Raw genomic sequence first — 14705 nt, 5'->3', positions numbered from 1 at the left:
CCCTCCAATCACCCCCGCCCCACAGACACCGCGGTCACCCCGCCGCCCCCTTCATATCAGTGCCACGGGAGCCACCCCAACCACCCCCTCCCACTACTGCCACACACCAGTGCCTCCGCGGACATAGCGCCTGCTGCCCCCTGGCCAGTACTGCGGCCCCACTGACCCCACCCCGTGTACCCTCCCCCACCTCACACACCGCAGTGGCCACCACGATGTACCCTCGCCACCCACGGTCACGGCCTTGGACCTCAAGGACAAAGGGCCACCCTAGAGAGGGTCTGGGGACGCGACAGGATGGTGCAGATGCGCCAAGACCTGACAAGACGTGGACAAAATACCCCCGAGGAGGGTCAGCCCAGACCCAACCCTCCAGAAGGTATCCTATCCGGCCTCCGGACAAAGAACTTGAGGGCCCACATCCCCAGTATATACTGAAATACTTCTAGTTCTGGAAGCCTGGGATATCATGCAAACAAAAATGTTTCCCATGCTGCCTCTGAGGGAAGACACCACACGGCTGACCTGGCCCGCTCCATCGCGCCGCTGGCCGCTCCTCAGAACACACCGTTAGGCATCTCCGGCAGCAGCTCCACTCTACGCGGCCTTTGCCGGGGCGGCACCAAGAAATACACCGGCTCTGCCTGCGCGTGCGCGGCAACCCCCTCACCACCGGGCCTTGGGCACGCATGCGCGTCTGTTTGCCGCAGTAGCGAGGTGCCGCAGCCCTGCAGGTGCCCCGGCGCCCTACCTGACAGGAAAAACTGTGGGATGGTATCTTCCGGACCCCAGGTGATCAAAGCATGGGGGCCTTAGGGGTGGGGGGACTCCAGGAGCCACCACCAGCCTGCAGTTAATGGCTCTTAGAGTCACACTAAATGTTACAGTGGTACTTCCACTCTGGGGAGTGGGAATTATTTATTTTTTGTGAACTTTATAAAGTCCGTACCTTTTTCAGATTTCCTTAGGTTTTTCCCCAGTGTCCTTTTCCTGTTGAAAGTTAACACAAACATTATGTTCAGTAGTCATGTTTCTTTAAACTCTTCTTGGCTGTGACAGTTTAGATTTTTTTTGGTTTTGTTTTTTAACTTTTACCATATTTATATTTTTACAGTGATCATTAATTACTTTCAGAATTAAAAATAAGTATTATTAAGATAAAACAAAATTAAACCACTCTAAGCTCTAATGTACTTGACTGTCAGTTTCCTGACTCATCTTCACCCTTTTCTAGCCTGCTCTTTCTGACAAGTCTGACTACTCTCCTAATTTCTCGACTGCTCTATAGTATTCAGAAGCTGCCTTTGGATGCCGGGTAAGGTATGATAGGATCCCTGACCTTACAGACGATCTAGAGACAGAAGCCATTCTGGCTCACTCATTTATTGAAAGCGGATGTTTTAAATCAGTTTATAGGCCTGGTGAGCATATCCTGCAATTTGGTAGTGAATATACAGAAAAGGAGACTTCCCAGCAAACTATGATATTAAGGACTGTGTGTAGCTAGAACCTGATGTCTCCCAACCATTCCCTTCTGTAAAAAAAAAAAAAAAAAAAAAAAAAAGTCGAGACATCCCAGTTCAAACACTCAAACATATGAGCTTAAAGAACATAAAATCTGGACTAAAACTATTCTGTATACAACTGAAGCTGGAGTCTGCAAAAACCGATCTGAACTACATTACACCGTACACAAAAATTAACTCAAAATGGATCAAAGACTTAAATGTAAGAGTAAAATGTAAATCTCTTAGAGGAAACATAAATGTAAATTTGTGTGACCTCAACTTAAGCAATGCTTTCTTAGATATGACATCAAATGCACAAGCAACCACAAAAAAAAAGATAAATTGGACTTCATCCCAAGTACATTAAAGTTTTTGCTTCAAAGATCACTATTAAGAAAAAGAAAAGACAACCAGCGTAATAGTAAAAAACTATTTGCAAATCATATACTAGCTGATAAAGGAAGACTTACAATTCAACACTAAAAAGACAAAACAAAATTTTAATGAGCAAAGGATTTGAATTAGATAATTCACCAAAAACTGGCAAACAAATGGCCAATCAGCACATGAAAAGATGCTCAGCATCATCAGTCTTTAGGGAAATGCAAATGAATAGCTCGTTGAGATGCCACTTCACACTCACTAGGAGGGCTATAATCAAAAAGACAATAACACATGTTAAGGAGGATGTGGAGAAATTGGAACCTTCTAACACTGCTCATAGGAATGTAAAGTAGTGTAGTCATTCAGGAAAAGAGTTTGGGAGTACCTAAATATTTAACCATAAAGTTACCCTATGACCCCCCACAGTTCTACTCCTAAGTATATAACCCAAAATAAATGAAAACATACATCTGTGCAAAAACTTGTACATGAATTTTCATAGCAACCCTGCTATAACAGTCAAAAGTGGAAACAACCGAAATGTCTATCAACTGATGAATGGATAAACAAAATATGTGGTATGGCATAACTGTACAATGGAATAGCATTTGTCTATTAAAAGGAATGAAGTATTGATTCACACTACAAAATGGATGAACCCTAAATATGCTAAGTGAAAGGCCATGTTTTTTATGAGCCCATTAAATGAATTGTTCAAAATAGGCAAATCCATAGAGTCAGAAAGCTGATTAGCGATTGCCAGGAAATGGGAGAAGGGCAAATGGAGATTGACTGCTAATGGTTACAGTGTTTATTTACAGAATGATGAAATGCTCTAGAATTAGACAGTAGTGATGGTTGTAAAACATTGGGGATACATTAAAAAGCACTGGGCTTCCCTGGTGGCACAGTGGTTGACAGTCCGCCTGCCGATGCAGGGTCCAAGGGTTCGTGCCCCGGTCCGGGAAGATCCCACATGCCGCGGAGCGGCTGGGCCCGTGAGCCATGGCCGCTGAGCCTGCGCGTCCGGAGCCTGTGCTCCGCAACGGGAGAGACCACAACAGTGAGAGGCCCGCGTACCGAAAAAAAAAAAGCACTGAATTGTGCAATTTTTAAAAAGTAGGTTTTCTCGTATGTGCATTATAAATCAATTTTTTTTTAATCCCAATTCTACAAAATACCTGACTAGTAATCCCCATAACTGTCAAGGGCATCAAAAACAAAGGCTGAGAAACTTTCTGAGTCTTGTCACAACCAAGAAAAGCCTTGAGACAGAAGTACTAAATGTATTATCCTGAATGAGATCCTGGACATTATGGAGAAACTGAGGACATGAATAAAGTATGAACTTCTGTTAATAATAATGTACCAATATTGATTCATTATTGTAACAAATGTACGATACTAATGTAAGAAAGACATTGATAATAGGGGAATTATATGTATGAGGTACAGGGGAACTCTCTGTACCACCTTCAAAATAATTATGTAAACATGGCCGCCTATAAAGGAGAAGAAGGCGCACAGACAAGGGTAGAAGGGAGACATCCCACTGAAAAGATCTCTGTAATTCTAATTTAAAAGATTTTTTTCCTGTAATTCGTATTTATGAACTGTATGAAATAAAAAGGGTACAGAAAAAGTTGTTCAAGGAAACTTGTCTGGCAAAAGACACAATAAACAAAGTTAAAAGAAAAAAGACAAGAGAACTCATTTGCTATATACTTAGATAATGAATTAATTATCTACCCACTACATCAAGAACTTATAGAAATCAATAAGGAAAAGGGAACCTCAAAGAAAAAAAGTGCAAGGATGCCCAGTCATTATGAAGTACTTCAACACTAGTCCAAATAACAACCATGTAAGTTATTTCCAATCTCCAACCCTTTTACAGATGAGGAAACAGACCCAGAGCAGTGAAGAACCACACTCAAAAGTCACACAGTTCACAGGTGGTTGAACCCAGATTCAAGCCCAGCACCCTGGTTCCTGTGCCTCTGCTCTTTACCACTACCATATGCTGTAATGACTGTCTCGTAGGGGTAATGGCTCTCTTCCTTATAATTTTAAATCCACAAAGGATGTGTACAAATCCACATATATGAAACTCAAGCCCAAGCAGAGAGCTGGGTGAAAAGAGAAAACAGCACAAAAGCCCAAAAACTGCCCCCTTAGGCTCCTTGCTTAAGGCACTGGGTGGCAGTCTTTCACTACATGCACAATTGGTTCACAAGAAAGCTGAACAGAAGAGAGAAATCTTTGCTGCAGGATCCCTCCCCGACCCTGGCAACTGGAGGGGGGAGATTATCCTATTAGCAGCCTTCTTGGAAAATCCCAGGACCAACTCAGGAAGAGGCTGAACAGAGGAAGAAAGTACCTACTCCTCTAGAAAATGGTCAAACAGTACACAAGCAATAAAAAGACACTCTTCCACCCACAGATTTTGCACACATTCTCACTGTGCCTCCAGGCTTTGGAACAAGCATTCTCTAGACTGTCAGATAACTACATCAAATCCCACCTACAGCCTATGCATTTTTTAAACAGTTGGGAGGGAATCAAAAGAAAGACTATTTTGTGACACATGAAAATTATATGAAGTTCAAATTTCAGTATCCAGGAATAAAGTGCATGCAGAACATAGCTGAATAGAAAAGCCCAGGCACAGGATTCCCTGGTGGCACAGTGGTGAAGAATCACCTGGCAATGCAGGAGACACGGGTTCGAGCCCTGGTACAGGAAGATCCCACATGCCACGGAGCAACTAAGCCCCTGTGCCACAGCTACTGAGCCTGTGCTCTAGAGCCCGCGAACCACAACTACTGAGCCCATGTGCCACAACTGCTGAAGCCCGCGTGCCTAGTGCCCGTGCTCCGCAACAAGAGAAGCCACCACAATGAGAAGCCTGTACACGGCTACGAAGAGTAGGCCCTGCTCGCCGCAACTAGAGAAAGCCCATGCACAGCAACAAAGACCCAATGCAGCCAGAAATAAATAAATAAATTTACTTATTTATTTATTTATTAAAAAAAAAAAAAAAAAAACCCAGGCTTTTCCTGAGTAGGGATAAATCCAGGTCCCTAACTCCTGTGTGTTTCTCCTTTAGCCTTACACAATTACCAGACTCACATACAATACTTCACTTCTGACACTTTTGTCACCAAATGTGTGTGGGGTTTTCTCTACAACAAGCAATTATCCATTACGCCAGCTGGGTGTCTTACAATTTAACTAAATTCTAACACTAACCACCTCGATATAGTGTGATCCCACAGGTCAGATCCCACAGTTCAGTCCCACAAGACTGCTCCCACCCCACATCAGATTCCAAATGCAAGGAACATGTCCCCAGGTTACCCATAACTTCTGTGGACAGAGAATATAGACTGCCATATCAGTAAACAAAGGATGTTGCCACCATGAAGCCATCAGCCACAGCAGCCGCCCCCAACTGTGCACCCTGAGGGGATTCAGGATGGAGAAAAACAGGATGCCGGCCCTAGATGGTTAAGGTGCATATCAAAGGAATGATTTCAATGAACCCAGACTCTTGCATCTTCCCAAAGATAAGTGTTAAATTCATTAACTTGAGATAGCTGGTTTTTCTTTAATTAACAGTAATCTTTTAATGTTCCCACTACCTGGTTTTGGGGGAGTTTTTGTTTGTTTGTTTTTTGCAAAAATTTCTATATATCCTGGCTCCTCCTTTACCTCTGGGGAACAGTCCTTCAGAACTATCTGAGGGGCTGTCTTCTGGGCTTAAGTCCTCAGAAAATCTGCTGAATAAAACATAATTCTCAACTTTTAGGTTGTGTTTTTTTTTTTTTTTCCAGTTGACGCTTCTGTCTGGCTTGGCTACAAATTGGAGGTTCCTATAACCTCCTCCCACTTCAGGTTCAATTAATTTGCTAGAGCAACTCACAGAACTTAGGGAAAATTTTACTTATATTTGCTGGTTTATTAGAGGATATGATAAAAGATACAGCTGAATAGCCTGATGAAGAGATACTTATGGTGAGGTCTGGCAGGGTCCCAAGCATAGGAGGTTTTGTCCCGTGAACCTGGGGTGCATTACCCTACCAGTACATTGATATGTTCACCAACCTAGAAGCTCTTGGAACACAGTATTTTGGGGATTTTTATGGTAGCTTCCTCACGTAGGCATGGTCAATTACTAAGGAGAGGTGAGGGGTGGGGCTGAACAATTCCAAGCTTCTAAGCATGGCTTTGTCTTTCTGGTGACCAGGAGCCCACCCAGTCACCTCATTAGAAGAGAAGATGCCCCAAGTGTTCTTATCATGTAGGAACTTACAAAAGATTTAGGAGCCCTGTGACAAGGATGAGGTCAAAGACCAAATATTAGAAAAAGAGATACTCCTAGTGTTCTTATTACTTAGGAAATTTAAAAGGTTTTAGGAGCTCTATGCCGGGAACTGGGAGCAGAGACTGATATATATTTTTTCTATTATCCCCCAGCAGCTTTGTACATTTGTTTACATATTATCTATGGCTACAGCTGCACAGTTGAGTAGTTACAACTGATGGGGTTAAGGGCATACTACCCCAACATACGGCACCTTTGCATATTGAATATTTTAAGCTCAAGGTGTTTGAGAAAATGGCAGAAGCAGGAAGGTCGCTTTGATCTTCTCCCAACCCTTTTCCTCTGAAACAAGTCATAAAAGCCTCATGTGAGATGTGCCCTCTATACCCTGGGGGAAGGACCATCCTTATTTCCAAAGACAAAAGAATGCCAAGAAGAATCAGAACAAACAGGTTTTAATAAATTTCCCCCAGTTTTCTACACTAACCTCATCCTCTCTGACCTATCATATTTCTACACAACTGCCTATTCCTCAGCAAACCTAGCATAAAAATACTCAAGGTCTGTTTCTACGGGTATTAATTTCCTTTGAAATGAAGGCTCCCGTGTCACACAAAACTCACATTAAATAAATTGCATGGGGAATTCCCTGGCAGTCCAGTGGTTAGGACTCCATGCTTTCACTGCTGAGGATCCGGGGTTCCATCCCGGGTCAGGGCACTAGGATCCTGCAAGCCCCGCGGTGTTGCCAAAAAAAAATTTTTTAAGTCATAAATAAATTTGCATGCCTTTGTCAGTTTAATTTTCAGACCCAGCCAGGGGGAAGATTGAGGAAAGCTTTTTCCTCCCCTACACAGCAGAAACTATTTGGTCCACAAAGCCAAAAATATTTACTATCTGACTGTGCGGGTAATTTTATGTGTCAAGTTGACTAGGACACAGTACCCAGATATTTGGTCAAACACTACCTGTATGTTGCTATGAAAATATTCTTCAGATGGGATTAACATTTAAATCAGTAGACTTAAAGCTGATTATTCTCCATAATGTAGGTAAGTCTCATTAAATCAGCTGAAGGTCTTAAGCAAAAGCAGACTGAGGTTCCCTAAGAAAGATAGAATTCTGCCAGCAGATGGCCTTTGGACTCAAGCTGTAACATCAACCCTTCCCTGGGTCTCCAACCTGCTAGCTTACCCTGCAGATTTTGGATTTGCCAGCCTCCACATCACATGAGTCAATTTCTTAAAATAAATCTCTGTCTCTCCAATAAATTGGCCCTTTAGAGAAAAAGTTTGCTGATCTCTATGTTAGTCACCTGACTTACATCACAAAAGTTGTCAGGGATTCCTAGTCAGAATAGTGTAATTAACAATCTTCCTTTCAGGGACTTCCCTGGTGGTCCAGTGGTTAACACTCCATGCTCCCAATGCAGGGGGTCCAGGTTCATCCCTGATCAAGGAGCTAGATCCCGCATGCCGCAACAAATATCCCGCATGCTGCAACTAAGACCCAGAGCAGCCAAATAAATAAATAATTAAATTTAAAAATTTTCGTTTCACAATATATGTAAATGAAACCATCATGCTATAACATCTTAAACTTATAAAGAGATGTATCGCAATTATTTCTGAATAAAACTTGAAAAAATCTTCCCCACTGTATTTATTCCTATACGCTGTACTAGGAATGCTGATTTTGAAATGTAAGGCCTAAAAAATATTTTTAAAGAATGCAAACCATATAGACCAATGGAATAGAGAGCCGAGAAATAAACCTTTGCATATAGGTCAAATTATTTCAACAAGGGTGCAAAGACCATTCAATAGGAAAAGGACAGTCATTTCAACACATGGTGCAGGGAAAATTGGAAATCCACATGCAAAAACAAAAAAAATGAAATTGGGCCCTTACCTTACATCATACACAAAAATTAACTCATAATGGATCAAAGACCTAAACTTAGAAGCTAAAACTATAAATCTCTTAGAAAGCATTGGGAAATGCTTTGTAATATTAGATTTGACAAAAATTTCTTGAATATGACACCAAAAGCAGAGGAAACAAAAGAAAAATAGATTAACTTGAGTATATCAAAATTTAAAACTTCTGTGTACCAAATCAACAGAGTGAAAAAAGCAACCCACAGAATAGAAGAAAATATTTGCAACCTTATAAACTGATATCCAAAATATATAAAGAACTCCTACAACTCAACAAAGCACCTGATTAAGAAATGGGGAAAGAACTTGAACAGACATTTCTCCAAAGAAGATATACCAATCAGTAAAAATCAGTATACAACAAGATACCACTTTACACCCATTAGGATAACTATTATATTAAAAATAATAATAATAAAAAAAATAACAAGTGTTGGCAAGGATGTAGAGAAACTGGAACTCTTGTGCCTTGTCCTTGGGAAGGTAAAATGGTGCATCTGCTATGGATTCATCTCTATGTTATTTCTGGGGAAGAAAACAAAACAGAAATACCATATGTGGTACGTACATGTGGTATGTACATACAAGAGAATATTATTCAGCCTTGGAAAGGAAGAAAATTCTGACACATAGCTACAACATGGATGAAATGTCAGGCCATTATGTGAGTGAAATATGCCAGACAGCAAAGAACAAATATTGTATGATTCTACTTATATGAGATACCTAGACTAGTCAGATTCACAGAGACAGAAAGTAGAATGGTCACTGTTAGGGGCTGGGAATAGGGAGTAATGGCGAATTGTGTTTAGTGGGTACCATTACAGTTTTGCAAGAGTTCTGGAGATGTATGGTTGATGACTGCAGAACAATGTGACACACAATGCCACTTGTACTTGTATTTAAATGGTAAATTTTATGTAACATGAATTTTACCACAATAAAAAAAAAAGTGCAGAGCATTATGATGAGTAAGCAAGTTATTAGATTCATGAAAAGCAAGTCCAGATGCAAATTTTTTAAAAACACAAAAAAGTCAGTATTATACCTTTCCAGGGAAACTGTTTTGGTTCTGTCAATTGCTTTATAAGTTATTGGTAAAATATATTTAATTAATGTTTGTATCAACAATAAATTCTGTTGATAATTTAAAATAAGTAAAATATTTCTTTGGTCCCCACTACCCTGGCCCCAACCATCATTAGTCCGTTGGTCCAAACGTGCACTATGATCAAAATCCGTCTCCCCTCCACTGAGACTCTGGTTCCCAACACCTTCACATTTCAGCACCACCCTTCTTACCAGATATCAGGAATCTGGGTTCCCTGAAAGTTTATAAGGCACCAAACTTGGCCTCCCAGATCTTGATGCCAAAGGGCATGTTAAGCTGTCTCTGATTCTTAAAGACAAGTTTTACACAATATCATGGAATATAAGTAAGCGTACATTTCAGCAAGAGGTTCATTAATTACACAATTCAGAGGCCACTCATGGGACTCTTCACTGGGAAGGAGCAGGAAGAGCGCAAAAAGGAGAAAGAATATAAGCCACACAATTTATAACATTTCTCTGCCTTAGTCCCAAAGAGTGAACACCCATAGTTCACTTTTCTCAAAAGCAGGAAGAGCTTTCTAACACCTAACCTTATTTGAGGGCAATTTTTCAGATACCATTTCACTGAAAGCTCTCGTTTAGAACCTCCCTTGATGGTGTTTACTCCAAATAGGCCACACATGCTAGAAATGACATGTTTAGAGCAAAGCGATCTCCAATCCAGATGACTTGGCATGGGTCATTCTCCTTGGGATCCTTCAATGTCTCCTCTCCCTTCCCTACCCTGTTCCAAAAATGCTTTCCACTTCACAAATAAGACAAGAAATGTTACCAAGGTTGTTGCCCAACAATCATACCCCTGCCACTCTCTCAAATGGAAACCAATTACACTTATCTAAGTTTCAGGAGGAAGTGGCATAGAGAAAAAAAGACAAGAACTGGTTGGAACCAACTAGGCCCAAGATGGCAGAAGATTCAACCTCCAGTAGACCTTGAGCCTCATTATACACTAACAGTAACACATTAGCTAAATGACACACCCACCAACGCCAGAACAGTTGATGATTGCCACGACAACAACCAGAAAATTCCACACAAGGACTAAAAAGGAGAGTTGCATCAGTTTTGGGTCCAAACCACACAACTGTCTCAAATAACTCATGAATATCCCTCCCACTCTTTCCAAAACCCTCCCTTTTATTTCAACTCTCCTATATATTTGGTGTCTCTGCCTGAATTGGGTTGAGAACTTGATTTGTGAACTAGGTTCCTGCTTCTCCATTCTTTGGCCACTGCTGTTCCAGTCTCAGCATCAGTTTCATTACTGACTGTGTGAATCCGATCAGAAGAAGAACCTCCCTGGCTGAGACAAGGGGTCTCAGCCAGGTTAGGACCCCAGCATGGGTTCAGTTGATGAATCTGGTAACAGAAACACTGCCCATTCCTCCATGGTCCTATCACATCCGAATTTCAGCTCAGACTCTTGCCTCTGGCCTCTAACCTCTCTCCATCCTTGTCTCAGTTTGGACAGCATGACCTTCAGGAAGTCTCTCAGGAGGTTTTCGGAGGCAGAGATGCCATAACATAAAGCACATTCCATATGCCAGTATTTCTATCTAGATTTCAAATAAACCCACCTATTAAGTAAAATTTAACTTCCACCAAAATGGAAGCTCTAAAATGAAAGGGGTCTTATCTTCTTAACTTGTGATCCCCTACAACATATACATGAATGACTGATAGCCTGCCTTGACATGGGCATTCAACAAAAATGGTTTAATTCTGTAAATTACAGGTTAGCAATCCTTTTCTGTAAAGAGCCATAAATATTTTAAGCCTTAAGACATATAGGTCTCTGTAGCAACTACTCAACTTTGCTGCTGTAGTGTGAAAGCAGCCATAGACAATGTGTAAACAAATTTGCATGACTGTATTCCAATAAAACTTTACTATGGACACTGAAATTTGAAGAAATAGTACTCTGATTTTTCTCAACTACTTAAAAATATAAAAACCAATTTTATTTCACAAGCCTTATACATACAAAGCAGAGGTCTGGATTTGGCTACAGGTTTTACTTTGTTGACCCTCAATATAAATGAATACAGTTTGAATCACTCCCAAATGTATCTCTATGATCCCATTCTTTCTGTTTCTCCAATTATCCTGTAGACTTACCCATATCTCACCAGAGAACAACACTGATAAAAATCCTTCAATGCATGCCATGTTCCCTCTACTCTATGGGGCCCAAATACATGTTAAATCCCAAACTTTTGCTCTCCCTTCTCTCTCCATATGTTTGTGAGGCAGGTCTTTTGCTTTTTGGCAATGCCTCTGATGTGTTCAGGTTCCTTGTCTGTGAACTTCCATCAAATCCCTCTATTTCCATACTACGGGCTTACCCCTGAGCCCCAACCCAATTATTGCCTTTCCTAAGAATCTCTTCCTGATCACCCTCCACTAGGCTCCTAAACACCAGGCACTTAGCTCATTGTCGTCTCATAGACAGCAGGTTGTCTGATTGTTTGCCCTCTCTCTTTTCCAAACTAGCTCCCCACAAGAGTCATAGCTGTTTTGCCAACAATTCCACAAATGGGCTGACAAAAAGTAAACGTTCAATCAACATTACGGAATCAATGACTCTCACTGCTGGGAGGCACAGTATAATTAACAAAGAAGAAGACTGAAATAAGCTAGAAACCGTTTAGTATATCTGGCATCATTGCTAGTATAGACAGGGGCTTAGGAGAGGAGGGCCAACAGGCAAAACTAAAAAACAGAAGCAGTGGCTCTGTGGTGGTAAGTGATGGGCTGAGGAGAGTGCCATAATGGTTGCAACTTGCCACTGGGGCTGCCTGGCAGTTCACAGGATATGGAGCCCCAGCCCTGAAGGAGAGACCCCTTACTGCTGGTAAGATAGGAAGGGGGCAGGGCGCAACCTTTAAAAGAATGATAGCCATTGAGGACATGACATAAACTGGTTAGAACCAACTAGGTCAAAGATGGTGGATGACTGACTTCCACTAGACCTTGAGTCTCAGTATATGCTCATTGTAATATATCAGCTAAATGACACACCCACAGGCACCATGACAGTTCTGAGGCCAATGACTATAAAAGGCCAAAAAGCAGGTGGTAGCCCAATTCCTAGAAATCCCCACCCCTTCCCCAAAACAGTTGGAATAATCCTCCCATTCATTAGCCTATGAAATTACCCACCCCTGCAAAAACTGACAACCCTGTATCCTAGTGCCTCTCCCCTTCTGAGATGGCCCACACTCTATGGAGTGTGTATCCCCCTAAATAAACCTTCTATCACCTTACTATGGCTCGCTCTTGAATTCTTTCCTGTGTGAAGTCAAGAACCCACACTCGGTGGCTATCCCAGGGACTTGGATGTGACCTGGGATATTACCATTCTCTCTGGCCCCACCTTCTTTCCTGCAACACTCAGGAACTGGATACCTGTGATACTGCAACTTAGAATAAGAAATATGTATTTGGTCCCTCTTTCTGGCACAGAGCTCCTAAAACCCTTGGAATTTCTGGTGCTGAGATTGAAAAAGGTATCTTTTGTTATGTTAATAGGTGACTTTGGAAGGTAGGAAAGGGTGAGGGCTGGCTTGGTTGCCAAGATAACCAACTGATAAGACAGCTGGAACTTTCAGTCCCATCCCCAGACCTCTGAGGAGGGGAGAGGGGCTGAAATTAAAATCAATCTCCAGTGGCCAATGATTTAATCAATCATGGCTATATAATGAAGACTCCATAAAAAAGCAAAAGGATGGGGTTTCTAAAACTTCCAGGTTTGTGAACTAGAACACTTCCATATGCCACAGGGCTGGACCCAAACTCCATGGGGACAGAAGTTCCTTTGTTCAGGACCTTACTCTAGGTATCTGTTTCTATCGCTGCTGATTCCTAACTTTTAATATCCTTTGTAATAAACTGATAATCTAGTGAGTAAATTGGTTTTCTAAGTCTTGTGAGCCATTCTAGCAAATTAATTGAACCCAAGGAGGGGATCGTAGGAACCTCTGATTTTTAAGCCAGTTGATCAGAGACACAGGTGACAACCTAAACTGGTGATTGATATCTGAAGCAGAAGGGGGAAGTTTTGTGGGACTGAGTCCTTAACCTGTGGACTCTGATGCTATCACTGGATAGATAACGTCAGAATTGAGTTGAATTGCAGGACATCTAGAGAATTGCTTGGTGGTGTGGGGGAAAACTTCCCACGTGCTAGAATTGGGAATTGCAGAAACCTTAATACCCAAAGTCCAGCCAGGCCTCAAGTGCCACTCTTATCTAGCTCCTGCACCAATGACAGCTCCAGAAACCCACCTGTTGGGAGGGAAAGACAAAGTGGTAGGGAAATGAGGAAACTGATTAACTTGAGAATTCCCTTCAAGTACTCCTTTATTCTCTAGCACGTTCTCTGAATAGAGTGATAAGGAAACTCACACACAGATAGTATAAGGCAGGGGTCCCCAATCCCCGGGCTGTGGACCGGTACCAGTCCGCAACGTGTTAGGAACCGGGCCACACAGCAGGACAAGAGTGGTGGATGAGCCAGCGAAGCTTCATCTGCTGCTCCCCATCTCTCGCATTACCGCCTGAACCATACTGAACCATCCTCCCCACCAGCCCGGTCTGTGGAAAAACTGTCTTCCATGAAACCAGTCCCTGGTGCCAAAATGTTGGGGACCACTGGTTTAAGGGATTGCCCAAGGTCCCAAAACTTTTTTTAAATTATCATAAGGCTAAGAAAATCATAAGCGCGAGTCACTGAATCAGCAAGATACAGACCTTACTACAGATGTGGAAGACACTAGAGATGCTGAAGAAGAACTTACCAAAGAAGGTGAAGAAATATGAAATGATATGGAAGAATGTCAGAATAAAACATTGCTTGCTGGAACTGAGACGTTCACTGATTCAAATGCTCAGTTATCATTAATTATGTCAGTGAAATGTTTGACCACCACTGGAATTAGTCAATGGCAGAAAGAAACTCCTAAATTAATCCCACTGAATGAAGATGTTCTGGTGACATTAGGAAAAGAAGAGTTCCAAAAATTAAGACATGATCTAGAAATGGTACTGTCTAGAATGGTAATGTCAAAGAATGAAAAGATAAAGAAAAAATAGTGGCTGGATGAACAGCAACAGATACTGGAATCTCTTAATATAGTAAACAATGAAACATCACATAGTGATATTTTTTTCTGAATTGAGAACCTCTAATAAGCTGAAAACAAAAATGCTTAATATGAAAGAATTAAAGGGCTTCCCTGGTGGTGCAGTGGTTGAGAGTCCTCCTGCCGATGCAGGGGACATGGGTTCGTGCCCCGGTCCGGGAAGATCCCACATGCCATGGAGCGGCAGGGCCAGTGAATCATGGCCACTGAGCCTGCGCATCCGGAGCCTGTGCTTTGCAACAGGAGAGGCCACAACAGTGAGAGGCCCGCGTACCACAAAAAAAAAAAA

General features: G+C 41.8%; 1 protein-coding gene and 1 pseudogene across 6 annotated transcripts in view; one reads left to right on the top strand and one right to left on the bottom strand.

Annotated features, from left to right (window-relative positions):
* SNURF (SNRPN upstream open reading frame) overlaps positions 1 to 641 on the bottom strand; it is a 13444-nt gene extending 12803 nt beyond the window's left edge. For all 6 annotated transcript variants that reach the window (XR_003681860.2, XR_008618594.1, XR_448769.3 and 3 more), the window contains exon 1: positions 526 to 641. Coding sequence is in view for 2 of the 6 variants with exons in the window: in XM_028495596.2 (XP_028351397.1) it covers positions 526 to 539 (14 nt within the window). In the remaining 4 variants the exon portion in view is untranslated. The remainder of the gene's footprint in view (positions 1 to 525) is intronic.
* A 13452-nt stretch (positions 642 to 14093) lies between these two features.
* The window catches only part of LOC102981349 (centromere protein K-like), a 3487-nt pseudogene continuing 2875 nt past the window's right edge, over positions 14094 to 14705 (top strand).

Source organism: Physeter macrocephalus, chromosome 11, assembly GCF_002837175.3.
Source record: "Physeter macrocephalus isolate SW-GA chromosome 11, ASM283717v5, whole genome shotgun sequence".
NCBI lineage: Eukaryota > Metazoa > Chordata > Mammalia > Artiodactyla > Physeteridae > Physeter > Physeter macrocephalus.
This window is presented reverse-complemented; position numbering and strand designations above follow the sequence as displayed.